Source organism: Carassius carassius, chromosome 2, assembly GCF_963082965.1.
Source record: "Carassius carassius chromosome 2, fCarCar2.1, whole genome shotgun sequence".
NCBI classification, from domain to species: domain Eukaryota; kingdom Metazoa; phylum Chordata; class Actinopteri; order Cypriniformes; family Cyprinidae; genus Carassius; species Carassius carassius.
The window spans coordinates 4,918,889-4,939,928 of record NC_081756.1 but is presented as its reverse complement, the minus strand read 5'-3'; the positions used below and the strand labels follow the sequence as shown (position 1 = coordinate 4,939,928).

The window sequence follows — 21,040 nt, the reverse complement described above, 5'->3', positions numbered from 1 at the left end:
CTGCGACAATAAAAGCGTCTCAAGTCAATCGCGCACACTGCATAGTAAGCGTGCCCACCCCTCAGTGCCCACAATTACTATGTCACACACGTCATGTGGTTTCTGTAAAAACTAAACCCGTGCACGCTCGTCCGGCCACGGCCGACGGTGCTTTAAATGCAGTGACGATGCCCACTCCTCAGTGCCCATCTCCACATGTAAGCACAGCCCTGCACACAGGGCTCGCACACATAAGATCGACACAGATCGGTCGAGCGCGCCGCATAGTAAACGTGCCCACTCCCCACTGCCCACATACACTATGTCACATACGGCTCGTGGCTTCTGTAAAAACGAGGCCCGTGCACGTACGCTCTGCACAGGCAGACAGCGAGTTGAAAATGGTAAATGTGCACATATGCAGCCCACAGTTACTCGCAGACATATCGAGTCCCACGGGACCTGCTCAGCCTTCCCCCAGTCGGTTAAGCGCCGAGACGGGGTCGAGGAGGAGCTATCTGCCCACTGTGATCAGCGCGCTCCCCACCTCAAATGCGCAGCACACCGGAGCGCCGCCGTTGCCCAGTCAACAGTGCGTGCTTCGCATCCAGCCCTTAGCCATTTATGCAGATTCATGGTCAGCGCTTACAGGGGTTTCGGATTGGGTGCTAGGCATTATAAAGAGAGGCTACTCGCTACAGTTTTTTCGACGCCCTCCGCGCTTTTCAGCGCGCGTCGAAACTACGGTCAAAACAGAAGTAGCACATATGCAGCCCACAGTTACTCGCAGACATAGAGTCCCACGGGACCTGCTCAGCCTTCCCCCAGTCGGTTAAGCGCCGAGACGGGGTCGAGGAGGAGCTATCTGCCCACTGTGATCAGCGCGCTCCCCACCTCAAATGCGCAGCACACCGGAGCGCCGCCGTTGCCCAGTCAACAGTGCGTGCTTCGCATCCAGCCCTTAGCCATTTATGCAGATGCATGGTCAGCGCTTACAGGGGTTTCGGATTGGGTGCTAGGCATTATAAAGAGAGGCTACTCGCTACAGTTTTTTCGACGCCCTCCGCGCTTTTCAGCGTGCGTCAAAACTACGGTCAAAACAGAAGTAGCACACATACTTCGGGCCGAAATATCAAAACTGTTGAGCAAAGGGGCTGTAGAGCCTGTGTCTCAAGCTCAAAGCGAGGGGGGGGCTGTACAGCAGATACTTTCTGGTGCCCAAGAGAGACGGGGGTCTCAGGCCCATACTGGATCTAAGACAGCTGAACAAGGCATTGACGAAACGCAGTTTCAAAATGCTTACGACCAGGAAGCTCCTCGCCCAGATTCGCAGAGGGGACTGGTTTATGTCAATAGATCTGAAGGACGTGTATTTTCAAATACAGATAGTGTCAAACCACAGGCGATATTTGAGATTCGCCTTCGAGGGCCAGGCATACCAGTTTACAGTCCTGCCGTTCGGCTTGTCCGTGGCTCCTCGTACATTTACGAGGTGCATGGACGCGGCGCTCGCTCCTCTCAGACTCAGAGGCATGCGAGTGCTGAATTATTTGGACGACTGGCTGGTTCTGGCCCGATCACTAGTTGAGCTCGTGGACCACAGGGCCGTTTTACTCGATCACCTCGAGAAGCTCTGCCTCAGTGTCAATTGGGCGAAGAGTTCGCTGAACCCCAGTCAGACGATTCTGTTTTTGGGTTATAGTTCTGAACTCTTGTTCCATGACGGCGCGGCTGTCACCACAGCGCGTGATGGGCATTCAGCGCGCAGCGAGTTCTTTCCTCTGCGGCGCGACCGTGTCGCTCAAACACTGTCAGAAGATGCTGGGCCTCATGGCCTCAGCATCTCCGGCTCTGCAGCTGGGCCTGCTCCGCATGCGCCCCCTGCAGTTCTGGCTGAAGGCGCGGGTGCCGCGCAGAGCGTGGGCGTCTGGCCGGCTGCATCTCAAGGTCAATCAGAACTGTGTCACAGCTCTGGCACCTTGGACAGTGAACGGCTGGTACCGATCAGGTGTAAGCCTGGGTACTTCCCCGAATGTGAAGATGGTGTCGACGGACGCCTCCACTTCGGGATGGGGAGCGCTGCTCGAGGGCAGACCGTCCTTTGGCCTATGGTCAGAACGGGAAAAGCTCCATCATATCAACTGTCTGGAAATGCTGGCAGTGGAGAACGCGCGTTCGCTGAGGGCAGTGCATGTGCCTGGGCTACAGAATCTGGGTCCAGACAGGCTGTCCAGAGGCAATGTTCCTACGGGCGAATGGTCTCTACACCCGCAAACAGTCCGGCTGTTGTGGGAGAGATTTGGCAGGGCGGAGGTGGACCTCTTCGCGTCCCACGAAAACGCTCAATGCCCCGCGTTCTTTTCCAAGAACGAAAGCGCGCTGTCACGGGAATGGCCGTGCTGCCCGCTTTATGCTTTCCCTCCCGTCTCCCTCCTTCCGCAGGTGATAGAACGGGTGAGAGAAACAAGATGTTCAATACTGCTTGTAGCACCTCTTTGGAAGAACCAACCATGTTTCCCAGATTTGATGCAGTTAGCAGATGTCTCCCCGTGGCCAGTACCGTTGAGGAGGGACCTCCTCTTGCAGGCCAGGGGCTCGATTTGACACCCTCAACCGGAGTTGTGGTCCCTCCATGTGTGGGCGCTCAACGGTTACCCGCTGATCTCGCAGTGGGAGTGCTAAATACCATCACTCAGGCTAGAGCTCCGTCGACACGACGTCTGTATGCCTCGAAGTGGTCGGTGTTCTCCAGCTGGTGCACAGCTCGAGGATATTCACCCCTTAGTTGTGAGGTGACGGAGGTTCTCTCCTTCCTACAGGAGCTGTTGGATAAGGGCAGAGCCCCATCCACGCTCAAAGTTTATGTGGCGGCCATCGCAGCGTTTTCTGAAACAGCGCTCGGTCAGTCAATAGGAAGGAATGATTTGGTCATCGGGTTCCTCAGAGGAGCTAGGAGGCCATGAAGGGTCCCCCTCTTGAGCCTATCCAATCGGTTAGCCTTCAGCATCTGTTGTTCAAGAAAATATTCTTGTTGGCTCTTGCTTCGGTGAAGCGTGTGGGTGATTTGCACGCACTCTCGGTGAGCCAGCCGTGCTTGGAGTTTGGGCCTAATGACTCAAGGGTCATACTCAAACCTAGGCACGGTTATGTGCCGAAATCCCTCAACACGCCGTTTCGGGCTCAGGTTATTGCCTGTCTGCCCTACCGGTGACAAGAGATGATAGAGACTCGAGTCTTCTTTGCCCTGTAAGGGTTTTAAGAGCTTATGTGTCTCGCTCTGCTGCCTTTCGGCAGGCAGAACTGCTGTTTGTCTCGTTCGACAAAAAACATCCAAACCAAGTTGAGATTAACAATTTAATTGAGGTTCAACAAATAAAAAACAGAAGCAATATGGATAAACAAATGATAAAGCTTGGCTTATTGAATATCAGATCCCTTTCTACGAAAACACTTTTTGTAAATAATTTGATCATTGATCATAATATAGATGTACTCTGTTTGACAGAAACCTGGCTAAAACCTGATGATTACATTATTTTAAATGAGTCCACCCCCAAGATTACTGTTATAAACATGAGACGCGTCTAAAAGGCAAAGGTGGAGGTGTTGCTTCAATTTATAACAACGTTTTCAGGATCTCTCAGAGGGCAGGCTTCAAGTATAACTCGTTTGAAGTAATGGTGCTTCATATAACATTATCCAGAGAAACAAATGTTAATGATAAATCCCCTGTTATGTTTGTACTGGCTACTGTATACAGGCCACCAGGGCACCATACAGACTTTATTAAAGAGTTTGGTGATTTTACATCCGAGTTAGTTCTGGCTGCAGATAAAGTCTTAATAGTTGGTGATTTTAATATCCATGTTGATAATGAAAAAGATGCATTGGGATCAGCATTTATAGACATTCTGAACTCTATTGGTGTTAGACAACACATTTCAGGACCTACTCATTGTCGAAATCATACTCTAGATTTAATACTGTCACATGGAATTGATGTTGATGGTGTTGAAATTATTCAGCCAAGTGATGATATCTCAGATCATTATTTAGTTCTGTGCAAACTTCATATAGCCAAAATTGTAAATCCTACTTCTTGTTACAAGTATGGAAGAACCATCACTTCTAACACAAAAGACTGCTTTTTAAGTTATCTTCCTGATGTAACCAAATTCCTTAGCATATCCAAAACCTCAGAACTTGATGATGTAACAGAAACTATGGACTCTCTCTTTTCTAGCACTTTAAATACAGTTGCTCCTTTACGCTTAAGGAAGGTTAAGGAAAACAGTTTGACACCATGGTATAATGAGCACACTCGCACCCTAAAGAGAGCAGCCCGAAAAATGGAGCGCAGCTGGAGGAAAACAAAACTAGAGGTATTTCATATTGCTTGGCGGCAAAGTAACATATCCTACAGAAAAGCATTCAAAACTGCTATATCCGATTACTTTTCTTCTCTTTTAGAAGAAAACAAACATAACCCCAGGTATTTATTCAATACAGTGGCTAAATTAACGAAAAAAATAAAGCCTCAACAAGTGTTGACATTTCCCAACATCACAGCAATAATGACTTTATGAACTACTTTACTTCTAAAATCGATACTATTAGAGATAAAATTGCAACCATTCAGCTGTCAGATACAGTATCACATCAGACAGTGCACTATAGACCCCCTGAGGAACAGTTCCACTCATTCTCTACTATAGGAGAGGAAGAATTGTATAAACTTGTTAAATCATCTAAACCAACAACATGTATGTTAGACCCTATACCATCTAAGTTCCTAAAAGAGGTGCTTCCAGAAGTCATAGAACCTCTTCTGACTATTATTAATTCCTCATTGTCATTAGGATATGTCCCCAAAACCTTCAAACTGGCTGTTATTAAGCCTCTCATCAAAAAACCACAGCTTGACCCCAAAGAACTAGTTAATTATAGACCAATCTCGAATCTCCCTTTTCTGTCCAAGATACTAGAAAAGGTGGTATCCTCACAATTATATTCCTTCTTAAAAGAAAAATGGTATATGTGAGGATTTCCGGTCAGGATTTTGACCGTATCATAGTACTGAGACTGCTCTCCTTAATGTTACAAATTATCTGCTCTTATCATCTGATCGTGGGTGTATCTCTCTATTAGTTTTATTGGATCTTAGTGCTGCGTTTGACACAATTGACCACAACATTCTTTTGCATAGACTTGAACACTTTGTTGGCATCAGTGGAAGTGCATTAGAATGGTTTAAATCGTACTTATATGACCGCTATCACTTCGTAGCAGTGAATGAAGATGTATCCTATCGATCACAAGTGCAGTATGGAGTACCTCAAGGCTCAGTACAAGGGCCGCTACTCTTCACGCTTTATATGTTACCCTTGGGAGATATCATCAGGAAACATGGTGTTAGCTTTCACTGTTATGCTGATGATACTCAACTCTATATTTCTTTGCAGGCCGGTGAAACACACCAATTTGAAAAACTAATGGATTGCATAGTCGATATAAAAAACTGGATGACAAGTAATTTCTTACTGCTAAATTCTGAAGAAACAGAGGTGTTAATTATAGGACCTAAAAACTCTGCTTGTAATAACCTAGAACACTGTCTAAGACTTGATGGTTGCTCTGTCAATTCTTCGTCATCAGTTAGGAACCTAGGTGTGCTATTTGATCGCAATCTTTCATTAGAAAGCCACGTTTCTAGCATTTGTAAAACTGCATTTTTCCATCTCAAAAATATATCTAAATTACGGCCTATGCTCTCAATGTCAAATGCAGAAATGTTAATCCATGCTTTTATGACCTCAAGGTTAGATTATTGTAATGCTTTATTGGGTGGTTGTTCTGCACGCTTAGTAAACACTACAGCTAGTTCAAAATGCAGCAGCAAGAGTTCTTACTAGAACCAGGAAGTATGACCATATTAGCCCGGTCCTGTCAACACTGCACTGGCTCCCTATCAAGCATCGTATAGATTTTAAAATATTGCTTATTACCTATAAAGCCCTGAATGGTTTAGCACCTCAGTATTTGAATGAGCTCCTTTTACATTATAATCCTCTACGTCCGCTACGTTCTCAAAACTCAGGCAATTTGATAATACCTAGAATATCAAAATCAACTGCGAGCGGCAGATCCTTTTCCTATTTGGCGCCTAAACTCTGGAATAACCTACCTAACATTGTTCGGGAGGCAGACACACTCTTGCAGTTTAAATCTAGATTTAAGGCCCATCTCTTTAACCTGGCATACACATAACATACTAGTATGCTTTTATTATCCAAATCCGTTAAAGGATTTTTAGGCTGCATTAATTAGGTAAACTGGAACCGGAAACACTTCCCATAACACCCTATGTACTTGCTACATCATTAGAAGAATGGCATCTACGCTAATATTTGTTTGTTTTTCTCTTGTTCCGAGGTCACCGTGGCCACCAGATCCAGTCTGTGTCCAGATCAGAGGGTCACTGCAGTCACCCGAATCCAGTACGTATCAAGACCAGATGCTGGATCAGCACCTAGAAAGGACCTCTACATCCCTGAAAGACAGCGGAGACCAGGACAACTACAGCCCCAGATACAGATCCCCTGTAAAGACCTTGTCTCAGAGGAGCACCAGGACAAGACCACAGGAAACAGATGATTCTTCTGCCCAATCTGACTTTGCTGCAGCCTGGAATTGAACTACTGGTTTCGTCTGGTCAGAGGAGAACTGGCCCCCCAACTGAGCCTGGTTTCTCCCAAGGTTTTTTTCTCCATTCTGTCACCGATGGAGTTTCGGTTCCTTGCCGCTGTCGCCTCTGGCTTGCTTAGTTGGGGACACTTCATCTACAGCGATATCGTTTACTTGATTGCAAATAAATGCACAGACACTATTTAATTGAACACAGATGACATCACTGAATTCAATGATGAACTGCCTTTAACTATCATTTTTGCATTATTGACACTGTTTTCCTAATGAATGTTGTTCAGTTGCTTTGACGCAATGTATTTTGTTTAAAGGGCTATATAAATAAAGGTGACTTTGACTTTGACTTCGGTGGACGTTCCAAGGGAATGGCTGTTTCGAGACAGACTCTATCCAGATGGAAATTTTGACGCCATAGCGTTAGCTTACGCTTCCAGGGGCCTTCAGTGCCTGTTGGGCGTCAGAGCACACTCCACAAGAGGCGTCGCCTCGTCGTGGGCGTGGTCTACTGGGATCTCCTTGCAGGATATATGTATGGCGGCAGGTTGGGCCTCGCCGTCTACATTTATCAGGTTCTATAACCTGGAGGTTCCCGCCTTGCAAGCGAGGCTGCTGTCGGTATAGTCGAATCAGGGCCCTGAGGGGAATTCTGAGTTCATGAGCGCTATGCGCTGCCGACTGTTATATGGGCAGTATTGCGTAAGACCCGCATTGCCACATTGGTCAGGCCTTGCCTCGGCTGTGTGATGTCATATTACCGCATCTATGGATGCTGCTAGATATGGGACGGAGGGCTTCCCTTACATTGGGTTCCCGTAGCATCTTATCTAAGACGCAGTACGAGAGAGCTCTCGTAAGAGAACGTACTCGGTTACTAATCGTAACCTCGGTTCTCTCTAGAAGAGCGAACGAGTACTGCGTTCTCTGCCGTGCGCACGATTCACTCTGGTTCGCTTCGGCGATGAAATAAATCAGGTGAGTCAGCCTTTTCGAGCTCGTTTTATAGGTTAGGCCACACCTGTTTCGGCGGGAAGTGGCAAGAAGGGCGCGCAAATGAGCGAACGAGCCGTCTCGCCTATGGCTGTGTACTGCTGCAAATGCGCTTTACAAAAATACAAAATTAAGGATAATTTTTTGCTTCAGTATTTCGTGAAAAGAGACTTTTCCCGTAGCGTCTTAGCTAAGACGCAGTACTCGTTCGCTCTTCTAGAGAGAACCGAGGTTACGTTTAGTAACCGAGTACGTTTTTTCACATCCCCACAATGTGCTGTTTGCATTAAAATCCCCACACCATCCAACACTGTTCTCATCCTGTCCCCCTATATCTATATCTATTCACATGGATTATAGTAATTTATGATTGATCATTTTGATTTTCCTCCCCAAACCTCTATTCCCACATATTCTCGCTCATTTCCTAAGCTTATAACTCTGTGAGGAACTCCCTGTTTAACAAATGTAACACACCCTCCACCTCCACCCTCTCTCCTGTCTTGTCTAATTGCTACATATCCACTTAAAACAAAATCCAAATTAGGCTTTAGCCAAGTTTCTTGAACACATACTACTTCTGGTTTTTCCTCTCTAGTGCCTATAAATTGGTTAAAATCTTGTCCGTTTGCAATCAGACTTCTCTCATTCCATTGAAGGATTGACATAATTAATATTATCAACCCACACATGTTAGATATTGACTTGACTGCACATTAAACTCATCTCTTACTTCTTCACACTTTAATCCTTCTAACTCCAACTGATGTACTGCTGCTTTAACAATGATTTGAATCCTTTCAGTTTTAGCTTTGATCTCAGATGTTGCATTTATTTCTCTCCCGCTATAAAAGTAAATAACTTCTTCTTTTCTTCCCAAATCTTCATCCATTCTTTATGCTCACCTCCATTTTTCCTTTTATCATCTACAACATCATTAGCATCTTTATCCTGCTTTTCCCCTCACTTCTCTTGACAGCATCAGCATAAGAAATGTTTCCTTCACTTTAATCTGTTGTACTTTCATCTCCTGTTTCATTACTTCACATCTCCAATAGGCAACACTATGATTGCCTCCACAATTGCAGCACTTTTGTTTAACACCTTCTCCACATTTTCCATAATCGTGATCTCTTCCACATCTAGCACATCTTCTTTGCTTTTTACATCCCCTTGCCACATGACCAAATTCCTGGCAGTTATAACATCTCATAGGCTTTGTTATGAATTATCTTATGTTATATTTATTATAACCAAAGTATACCTCTTTAGGGAGGTCCTTACAGTCAAATTCAATCAGAACAGATTGTGTTTCCTTTTATTCAGTTCCTCTTGTCATTATTTTATCAGATTTAACTGATCCATTTCTCATCCTCAAATTCTCCACTAGCTCCTTCATGTTCACCAGAAGAGGAACTCCTGCCATTATTCCTTTACAACTCTCAGTTTTTCCCCCTCCAACTCTTACCACTTTTGCCATTTTAATTTTTCCCACACTGCTCATTTTCTTTGCCTTCTCTATCTGCTTTTCAGAGCTACACCCAATGAGCAAGTTTCCATCTCCCAGTACTTTTGCGTATTTGACTTCACCTATACGAGCCGTCGGCCGGTGCTCACACACTCCTCTTCACTACTGACCCACCGTTACAAAGTCCTCAGTCCAATATCCAATGAGTAATACAATAAATCAGTTCAAAATAATCCTCTGGTACAGTCAAACTCTATTCCAATGTCTCTCCTAGTCTAAACAGCAAATCAGAGAATTAGAGAGTCTTAACTTGCAAACACCAGACCACTGATTCATCAAACCTGCTTTCCTGCAGTCTGTGTTCTTCTGACTATTTTGTAGTAAGTAACGAATATACTTCGGGGAAATGTATTGGAGTAAAAGTATACATTTTAATTAGGAAATGTTGCGGAGTAAAAGTAAAAGTTGGCTGAAATATAAAAACTCAAGTAAAGTACAGATACACCCAAAAAATACTTAAGTACTTTAACAAAGTTTTTTAACTTCGTTATATTACACCACTGAGTACCGTTTATACTTTAAAAAAAAAAAAAATCTGAGTACACCCAAATTCCTCACAACTGGCTTATTATATTTGATCAAATATGACAAAGGCTATGTATTATATTCAAATTGTAAAAGTATATAATAATATAAAACAAAATATAATTATTTTCTTAAAACTTTATGTTTTTATCTTAACAGACTTACCCAAAACTGAACTGACTGTAGATCCAAAGAGTCCTGTCTTCACTGGAGAGACGGTCAGTCTGACGTGTGTGATTGAGTCTTACAGAGACTGGAGACAGAGAAATGGCCTGACACATGACCAGAGATATTACCAGACACCTGACTGGAGATATGAGTGGTATAAAGACAGTGTAAAGTTACAGTCGTCTGAGCGTTACACTGTAAACACAGACACACTCACTATCAGAGCAGTAACTACATCTGATGAGGGTCAGTACACGTGTAGAGGACAGAGAGATAAAAGACCAAACTCATCACAGGAGAGTGAACAAATAAATCTGTCTGTTAATGGTGAGTAAATACTGTGATACACACTCATTACCAGACACTACAATATATGAACTGATGCATTCACAATTAATTAATTATCAGTTTTATTTGTTTGTTTGATTTCAACACACGTCCTTTTTAAGTAAACCATATTTATTAGAATGTGCTCAATTCATAAACATAAACACTATATTTCTGATGAATGTTATAACCAGCAAAGACACAGGGAGTAAAGTCAGAAGTCTTGAAATAACGAGTGATTTCATGTGTTATTGTAATATTATCATACAGTGTGTCACTAATGAACAGGGGTGCGTTCTCCGAAACTACCTTAACGCTACGTCGTTCTTAAGTTGTACCTTAAGAAGTACCTTATCGTTAATACGTGGTTTCCGAAACCTTCTTAGTTAAGTATACCTTCTGTAAGTCATGCGTTCGTAAGGTTGGTCTGGAGCGCTCTTAGCTATACCTTATCGCTGCTGACGGTTCATACCGCTAGTGGCCACCACTACGCAAAAAGATTTTACATCGCAGTTTAATTACACATAGAAAATGTTATATTATATATAATATATATATAATGTATAATGCACTAATTTAATATTATTAATTTAATATTATTACTTTATTTTACTTTAAAATTATACACTAATTTAATATTATTAATTTAATATTATTAATATTATTAATTTAATAATATTATAATAATATTATATTTAATATTTATATTTTAATATTTAATAATATTATAATATATTATAATAATTTAATATTATTATATTTTACTTTACTTTAAAATTACATTTTTACTTTACTTTAAAATTATATATTGCTGAGTAAGACCTCAGTGTGGCTTGGCGATCTCTTTTTGCGGACTTTTTTCCCCTACATAGTGAATGTCGGCATGTCTCTCATGTTTGCGCTTTTATTGAGGAAATCATCAAATTACACAAATGAGCGATTTACGCCAATAATGTGATACGGCTGGTGGATAATCAGCATACGTTGTGGAGAACATTAACACACTTATGGCCGTGAGGGTTTGGGATTGTACACTTGCTAAATTATAAACACATACTCATATTTAATTCTGCATGTACTTATTTCAATAAGCCCCGATAAATGCAGTTTGTACTATTTCTAAAACGCTTTTTTATAAAGAACATTGTTTTCTCAATACTTTACCTATACCACTGTGAAGGAAAGAGCGCACAATCGATCATCGAGGCGTCGATATCAACCTATTCAGCACCTCCACCATGGACAGCAACTGCTAAGGTCGAACTTAAGAAGGTTTACCTTAAGCAACATCCTAAGGTATAGTTCGGAGAACACACGTAGCAAAGGTATACCTGTAGTTAAGGTGTACCTTTTGAGTATTCGTAGCGCGCTAAGAGACAACGTTATCGGAGAACGCACCCCAGATCTGATCATGTTCTCCAGTCTCAGCAGCTTCATCTTCTCTTCTGGTCACTGGTGTGGTTGTGGGATCGAGTGTTTGTCTGTTGTTCTTCCTCTCACTGCTGCTGATGTGGAGATACAAGAAGAACAAAGGTGTGGAGCACTTCAGAACATGATTAATACAACTGAAAAGCAGCAATAAAGTTTCTGAGTAAAGAATCATGAGAAGATCTAAATATCAGACTAAAGAGTCACTGCAGATCCTCTCGAGTGATCATAATGCTCTTTGTTTCTGTTATAGATCAGCAGCGTAACATTAACCAGACATCAGTCCCAAATAAATCTGCACAATCTCAACTGGAGAACTTTCCTCTACAGTCTGGTCAGCCTCAATAACTCATTATTAAAAGAGATAGTTCACATACAACAAATAATTATTCATGTCTTTCCAAGTCTGTATGACTTTCTGTCATCTGTGGAGCACACAAAGAAAGATATTTTCATTCATTTGAACTATCACTATAAGCTTCATATAATATTTGTTTTTTATCTTTTATCCTCAAATGTGTGTTTTCTGTCCAGCAGATTCTGATCACATTTATAACGATGTGACTGAAGTGAATAAGAGAGACAAAGGTTGAGTCTTATACTTTATTTATACACGTATAATTAAAAAAATCATCAAATATCATTCAGTCACGTTGGCTTGACTTGTTTGTTTCAGATGATTCAAAGCCCTTGACAGATGTCACATATTCAGAGGTCACTGTTAAGAAAAAAATGGACAAAGGTTCAAAAACACTCTTAACTTCACCTGTACAATATAATAAGTTTTTAACCACATTATTTCATTTCTAGTTCAACAAATAAAAAAAGTGCATATTTATTTCAAAACAATATCATTTGTATTTTTCCAGCTAAAGCAGAGTCAAATAATGTGACATACTCAGAAGTCGGAAAAAGAGGAAAGAAATGCAAAAGTAAAGGTGAGATTGAGTTTTTCCTGAAGTACAGTATTTCCAGAATGATCTGAATAATCTGATTGATTACAGACAAACCACTGACATTACAAAATAACCATCATGCACCGCTTCTGCTACAGATCAGAATTACTCCTAAAGTCACTTGACTTGTTGAATAAATGTAAAAATCATACATTGTACCATTATTTTATTATAAATGATCATTTGTGTTCTTCAGGTGCTGATGCTGGAGTTGGTGATGCAACTTCTGCTCTAGCTTTTTGGAAAAAGGGTCACAAGAAGATTAATAAAACATGTAAGTATTCTGTTAGACGTTCAATGATTTTACAATAACTGATAACACGCTCATAATTTACACTCGTTCCTGCAGATCGTGGCATGAATTGGTTCTTATATATTTTAAACTTTAAGTTATTTGGTTCAGTTATTTGTGATGAGTATAAAATGTCAAATGAATGAGCTCATTATTCACATCTCCTGTATAAATCATCATCTTTGATCTGTTTAAAGGTCCCTGAGTTCAGAGAAGACACCAGACGACTAAAAGAGATTCACAGCAGCAGACACAGTAATGCTTGCATTGCTTCAGAAATGATAATGAGTGAAATGATTATGCACATGCTTAACTGAAATACTTTACAGATATTATCGTATTATCTGTACACAGATCTGTAATATATATTCAATCATTTTCCATTTGAGCACTTAAATAGTAAATATAACATGTGTTTGTGCCAACACTGTGTGGCTAACATGATTTCTCTTATATAGTATATTCATAAATACTGCTTTTTACATTAATATATATTGTCCTCTATTTCATTTTTTGCTTTGCTACAGTTAATGAAGTCAGATTTATATTTGCTAAATAAACACAAAATAACAAACATTTGTATTTTCCCTTTGTCTGATTTGTTTTCACAGTGACGGTTATTTTAATCATAGGTAAAGGGTTATTGTAACCACAGGTAAAGGTAATTCCAGGTGAGAAACACATCTTGCTTTGAATGTTGAGTAATCAGGATCCAGACACACATGAGGCTCATGAAGGTCCGTTGGTGTGTGAGATCGACTGCTGTCTGCTGTCCGTCTCAGTTCAGCAGATTACAGAGAGATTCCTGAAGTGTGATCAGTGACTGACAGTGTATCTGGATCACATTGCTCACAGATGATGATCAGCGTCATCTAGTTCCTATAAAAAGACGAATAGAAGTGAGAGGTCAGGAGACAATGTTTCTTTTAAGAAGACTTTGAAACTGAAATTATTAAAATGAGATTCATGATAAACAACCAGAAGATTAAGAAATCTCATCAATATCAGTGTTACTGTGTAGTGCAGCCACATAATGGGAAATATTGTTATACTGTTAATATTTTATTTCCTCGTTTTGTTCCCTGAGGGGTGTCTGTGTTCCCTTCTTTCTCGAAAACTGAATCCCCTCGACGATGAAACGTGACTCATCTTATCTGCCTCCTCTGCTTAAATAAAGCCTTGAGTTTACCCGCATCTGAATCCAGCCTGCTTTCTCCTGACAGAACAGTCTGACCACTTCGCTCGGCTCTCGTTCAACAGGGAGTTTTGTTAGGGCAGCATGCCATCCAGCTCAACACCACCGCGCAGGATGTGGACGCTCTTAGTGCCCGAGTCTCCAAACTCCACACACGGGTGGACGGCCTTCAGCGAGAGGCAACGAGCCGGGGGTCCGTTCTTCACACCGGTATATCCCACGAGTCCGAACCCCAGGCCAACAACCCGCCGGTCTACGATGGCGATCCTAACGCCTGTCAAGCGTTTCTCTCCCAATGCTCGCTGGTGTTTTGTGGACTCAGGGGCTGAGGGGAACTTCCTTGATGCTGCCTCTGCTCAACATTGGAGAATAACGCTTATTCCTTTGGTTAGTCCTGTATCAGCATGGTCATTAGCTGGCCGTCCCCATACCACAATCACCCACGTCACACTCAAGATAAACCTTCATATTGCTGGCAGCCATTGTGAGCTGATTGAACTGTTTATTATTGTTTCTCCTAAGGCTCCTTTAATTCTGGGATACCCATGGTTGCACAAGCACAATCCACACATTGACTGGCTCAGTAATTCTGTTTTAGCCTGGAGTCAGTCTTGTCACGTGTCGTGTTTGGGTGCTGCTTTTTGTCCTGTCTCTGTGTCTTGTGTTCCTCAGGAGGATCCCTCTGACCTGACTGGTGTTCCGGCGGAGTACCATGATCTTCGGGCGGTCTTCAGTAAGGCCCGGGCCACCTCGCTACCTCCGCATCGCCCCTACGACTGTGCCATTGATCTCCTCCCGGGCTCTTCTCCGCCTAAGGGTCGTTTATATTCTCTTTCAGGTCTTGAGAGAGAGGCCATGGACAAGTACATACGTGAGTGACTTCAGGCTGGGCTCATCCACCATTCCTCCTCTCCCGCTGGTGCAGAAGGACGGCTCCCTGAGCCCTGTATTGATTACAGAGGTTTGAATGACATTACTATCAAGAACAGGTACCCCCTACCTTTAATGTCTTGTGCTTTTGAATTATTGCAGGGACCTCGGGTCTTCACCAAGTTAGACCTGCGCAACGCCTACCACTTGGTGTGCATTCGGGAGGGGGATGAGGGGAAAACGGCATTTAACACCCCTTCGGGACACTACGAGTACTTGGTTCTTCCGTTTGGTCTTACCAATGCTCCAGCCGTTTTCCAGGGACTCGTCAACAGCGTGTTGGGTGACATGATTTATCAATTTGTCTTTGTGTATTTGGATGATATCTTGATTTTCTCCTCTTCTCTCCAATTACACACCCAGCATGTCAGACGGGTTCTCCAGCGGTTGCTAGAAAACCAGTTGTTTGTCAAGGTGGAGAAGTGCAAATTCCACGGTGAGTCAGTTACGTTCCTTGGCCACATTATTTCTACGGGAGGGGATCAAGCCTGATCTCGCTAAGATTGAAGCTGTCGCCCAGTGGCCGGTCCCTGACTCCCGGAAGGCTCTGCAGCATTTCCTGGGTTTTGCCAACTTCTACCGGCGATACATCCGGAATTTTGGTCAGATCGCCGCATCGCTCACAGCCTTAACCTCCACTAAGGTGTCCTTCAGATGGAACCGGGAAGCGCAGGTAGCCTTTTACATTTTAAAGTCCCGTTTTGTCTATGCACCTGTTCTGTTCCAGATCCGGAGGCCCAGTTCATTGTCGAGGTTGATGCTTCGGACGTTGGGGTTGGCGCAGTTCTATCTCAGCGTTCCCTCCATGATGGGAAGCTCCATCCTTGTGCATTCTTCTCTCGTCATCTCAGCCCTGCAGAACGTAACTATGACATCGGTAATAGAGAACTGTTGGCGGTACGATTGGCCTTGGGTGAGTGGCGTCACTGGTTGGAGGGGTCAGTGCAGCCCTTCTTGGTCTGGACGGATCACGAGAACCTTGAATACATCCGTTCGGCCAAGAGGCTGAGCTCGCGTCAGGCCCGCTGGGCGCTCTTCTTTGCCAGATTCAACTTCACACTCTCGTACCGGCCGGGATCTAAGAACACCAAGCCCGATGCCCTCTCTCGCCTGTTCGGTGCTCCGGGGAGGGAGTTTGCGGCCGAGGCCATCCTTCCTGATGGGGTGGTGGTCGGGGCTCTTTCGTGGGGTATTGAGCAGCGAGTTGAGGAGGCCAATCGAGGGGTGCAGGTGCCGGGAGAGTGCCCGGCGGGCAGGTTGCCGGTGCTGGTGCCGGCTGCGCTGCGCTCTGAGGTCCTTGAGTGGGGTCACTCATCCAGGTTAGTCTGCCATCCAGGTGTACAGAGAACGTTGTCTGCCATCCGACAGCGCTTCTGGTGGCCTTCTATGGCCGCAGATGTTAGACAGTTTGTGTTGGCCTGCCCCACATGTGCCCAAAGTAAGCCTGTCAATCACCCTCCTGATGGTCTACTGAATCCTCTCCCTATCCCTTCCCATCCTTGGTCACACATTGCCCTTGACTTCGTCTCTGGGCTTCCTCCGTCGAAGGGTAACACTGTAGTTCTCACAGTGGTGGATCGCTTTTCCAAAGCGGTTCATTTTATCCCCCTGCCCAAGCTGCCTTCCGCCCGGGAGACCGCCCAACTGGTGGTGGATCACGTCTTCCGTCTCCACTGGTTACCGGTGGATGTGGTTTCTGATAGGGGTCCCCAGTTCGTCTCCCGGTTCTGGAGGGAATTTTGTAGACAGATTGGGGCCTCTGCAAGTCTGTCTTCAGGTTTTCATCCCCAGACCAATGGGCAGTGTGAGCGGGCCAACCAGGATCTAGGAAGAATGCTCCGCTGTCTAGCATCCAACAATCTGAGTTCCTGGTGCCTGCAGCTCTCCTGGGCAGAATACGCTCATAACACCCTTCCTGTGGCCGCGTCAGGTATGTCCCCTTTTGAGTGTGCTGTGGGTTATAATCCACCTCTGTTCCCATCACAGGAACCCGACGCAGCGGTTCCATCCGCCCTGGCTTTCGTCCAGCGCTGCCATCGGACCTGGGAGAAAGTCAGGAGGATTTTGATCCAAACCTCTGGCAGAACCAAGACTGCAGCTGATCGTCGCCAGTCCTCTCCTCCTGCCTATGTGTGTGGTCAACGGGTTTGGCTTTCTACCAAGGATCTGCCTCTCCGGGCGCCTTCTCGTAAGCTGACACCCAGATTCATTGGGCCATTCTGCATCACCAAGGTGGTTAGTCCGGTGGCGATCAGGCTCAAGCCCCCTCCTACTCTTGGTCGGGTTCACCCGGTGTTTCATGTTTCCAGGGTCAAGCCTGTGTTCTCTTCCCCCCTTAATCCTGCTTGTAGTCGCCCCACCCCCCCCACCCCCTCGTCTTGTGGATGGATCTCCTACCTATATGGTTAAGAGATTACTCAATGAGCGGCGCCGCGGCAGGGGGTTTCAGTATCTTGTGGACTGGGAGTGGTATGGTCCAGAGGAGAGGTGTTGGGTGCCGTCTCGGGACATTCTGGACCGCTCGTTGATTGAGGACTTCCGGCAGCATCGAGGTAGGCCCCTCACTAGAGCGCCAGGTGACGCTCCTGGGAGGGGGGGTACTGTCGGGTCTTGGGGCTAATCACCTGCCTTTTTGGTGTGTGTATGTATTTGTGTGTGTTTGGATGGTTTGACAGCTCTTTGTACTCACCTTGTCGTGTCTTGTCCTCAGGCTCCAGTGTGTTTTAGCTGATTTCTCTGCCCTTGTTCTTACAAGCCCAGAGCTCCTAGTAGCTTCCAGCTGTCATCCCTACGGTCTCGGCGGTTATACGTACTACTGTGGAACATTACTCATCTGCTTTGACTCATCTGCTTCTCATCCTCTCACTACGAGTGAAACCTGTGAAACGTGACTCATCTTCTTTGCCTCCTCTGCTTAAATAAAGCCTTGAGTTTACCCGCATCTGAATCCAGCCTGCTTTCTCCTGACAAAATCAGCTCATAAATCTGACCATGTACACATTTGACATATGACAACCTGTCAATCAACATTGACAGGACTCATAAAAAATCAATCTGACACAAAGGATATGATACAACTACTCTCCTGTTTGCCTTTAACTACATTTCTAATCTTGTCATCTCTTCCATAATGCTCCATATTCTGCATAAAGTGCTGATCCTATTCCTATTTTTTACTTGATCAAAAACATCATTAAAGGGACTGTAAGTAGGAATTACTCCCATCTAGTGGTGAAATTGTATTTTGCATTCAAACTAATTTTGCTCTCCAGCGCCTCGCTTTTTCAAATGCGAGTTGCATGTACGGTAGGCGATATGTACCAAAAAGCTTTGACAGGATGTCTTCTAATAGCACTTCTTTTTGGAGACGATGTTTTCTTCTCCTGTGGCGCGCCATATGTATGGTCCATAATAAGAATGCAATCCAGCCTTTTAAACTTGCCGTTGTGGAAACGCGTTGGCTTAGTACTTTATGTCCCTCTCTGCTATTATAGTTTTGCAAGATGGCGGAACTACATGGAAGCCTCCGTCGACCTACCCGTCCCATGTATATAAAGATAATAAATTATTCATTTACGAGGATTAGTTTAAACATTGGCATAGGTATTTGTACACCGTTGAGGGCATATTTATGAATAAAAATATTAATTTTAGATAATAAAATACCCAAAAAGTTACTTATTGTCCCTTTAATAATTAAATTAAACAATATCGGGCTGATTGCACTACCCTGCAGAGCTCCATTTAGGATGTTATAAGGATCTGATATTTCTTCTCCAATTTTAACCTGAAAGCAACGCTCAAATAGAAAGTCTAAAACCCAACTATAAAAATTTCCGTAGCAAACCTAGTAAGTTAAAGTTATACTTGACTGGCCTTGACTCTGGCCGTAATTTCAGCACTCACGCTTGATAGCATGTAAATTACAAGATATCACTAGTAACGTTAGCTATAGTAAAAAACGATAGTAAAAAACGATAGTAAATCCCCAGGTTCAAGCTTCAAACTTCAGGGACTCACACTTTTCGGCACTTCTCGCTTTTCTCACGTCAGTGTGGGTGACTTGTGTGAATCGTACAGGTCTGAGAGGATCTGATTATAATTTCACAAAGTCTTCTGAAGCCATACCATAGCTTAATCTAAAGAAATGAATTATATTTACATCATTCAATTAAAGTTTACGGAAACTCGCGCGCGCCTTGTCCAGCAGGATGCACGGTTAAACTGTCCAATATGATATATACAGTATATATATATATATATATATATATATATATATATATATATATATATATATATATATATAGTCACATTATAATGCTTTATTTGTAAAGAGCTGTGGATTTGCATAAAATTACTATTTTGTTGGAGTTGTTGCTGTTTTTAAGCGACTCACTACCGTGTGTCTGTTAGATCACACACATTACAAGAAATATGAATCGACATCAAGCCCACAATAACTGGAATTTAAAACTGTGAAGAAACAAATGACCAATAAACTGTTAGATTAGATTAGATTCAACTTTATTGTCACTGCACATGTAGGTACAAGGCAACGAAATGCAGTTAGCAGTAAGTACAGAATATACAAGGTCTATAATATGTACAATAACTATACAGATAAGTATTATGGACATAATTTACAGATATTAAATACTATTAGCATGATATACAGATAGGTGTACTATGAACATACTATACAGATGGATTGTGTAAAAGTGTATGTACACTATAGGCAGAATTATGAACATAATTTACAGTATTGCAATGGACCGTAAAGTGCATCGAAAATATTTCAGTGTGCAAATGGATTATACAGTGTTCCTGGATGAACAGACAGTAGTGCAAGTAATAACAAGTTACTGTTTTTTGCTTGTTGTGAATAAATAAATAAATCAGTCAGATTGTTGAAGAGGGGGATGAGTCTATGTGTGTGGAGTGGGGGGGTGTTGAGGGGTGTCAGAGGGCAGAGTTCTGCAAGGAGACAGCTTTAGGGAAAAAGCTGTTCCTGAATCTTGTGGTCTTTTTTCGGAGGCTCCTGAAGCGCCTCCGGGAGGGCAGGAGGTTAAACAGTCCACGGTCAGGGTGAGAGGACTCCTTGAGAATGCTGCGAGCTCGACGTAGACAGCGTTTCCTCTGGATGTCCTCAAGAGCAGGAAGTGGTGTCCCTGTGATGCGTTGGGCAGTTTTCACCACCCTCTGCAGTGCCTTGCGGTAAGCCACTGAGGAGTTCCCATACCAGACTGTGATGCAACTGGTCAGGATGCTCTCGATGGCACACCGGTAAAAGTTCACCAGGATGGATGAAGACAGCTGATTCTTCTTCAGTGTCCTGAGGAAGAAAAGGCGCTGGTGAGCCTTCTTGACCAGGCTGGAGTTGTGTGTGGCCCAGGACAGTTCCTCCGAGATGGTGGTTCCCAGGAACTTGAAGCTGGAGACACGTTCAACAACCATCCCGTTAATGTGGATGGGGTCATGAGTGCTTCCTTTCTTCTTCCTGAAGTCCACAATGAGCTCCTTGGTCTTATTGGTGTTAAGGAGCAGGTTATTGTCAGCGCACCATGTGGCCAGGTACTGTACCTCTTCCCTGTAGGCAGTCTCATCGCTGTCTGTGATGAGGCCAATCACCATGGTGTCGTCTGCAAACTTAATGATGGAGTTGGATCCATGCACAGGCTTGTAGTCGTGGGTGTAAAGGGAGTAAAAGAATGGGCTCAGCACACAGCCCTGTGGTACACCAGTGTTAAGTGTGATGGAGGTGGAGTGGGTGTGGCCTGACCGAACATGCTGAGGCCTGTTGGTCAGAAAGTCCATAATCCAGTTGCAGAGGGAGGTGTTAATGTCCAGGTCTCCAAGTTTTGTGGTCAGCTTGGAGGGAATGACGGTGTTAAATGCTGAACTGAAGTCAACAAACAACATCATAACATACGTGTTGTTATGGTCCAGGTGTGTGAGTGCAGAGTGCAGCACTGTGCATACTGCTTCCTCTGTGCTCCTATTTCTGCGGTAGGCAAATTGGT

At 43.7% G+C, this 21,040-nt stretch overlaps 1 protein-coding gene across 1 annotated transcript in view; it reads left to right on the top strand.

Annotated features, from left to right (window-relative positions):
- Positions 1-12,632, top strand: part of LOC132096027 (basement membrane-specific heparan sulfate proteoglycan core protein-like) — a 118,223-nt gene extending 105,591 nt beyond the window's left edge. The window contains exons 10-14 of the mRNA XM_059501142.1: positions 11,642-11,752; positions 11,901-11,981; positions 12,182-12,235; positions 12,324-12,389; positions 12,517-12,632. Of these exons, the coding sequence (XP_059357125.1) occupies positions 11,642-11,752; positions 11,901-11,981; positions 12,182-12,235; positions 12,324-12,389; positions 12,517-12,632 (428 nt within the window). The remainder of the gene's footprint in view (positions 1-11,641; positions 11,753-11,900; positions 11,982-12,181; positions 12,236-12,323; positions 12,390-12,516) is intronic.
- The last annotated feature ends 8,408 nt before the right edge of the window (positions 12,633-21,040 follow it).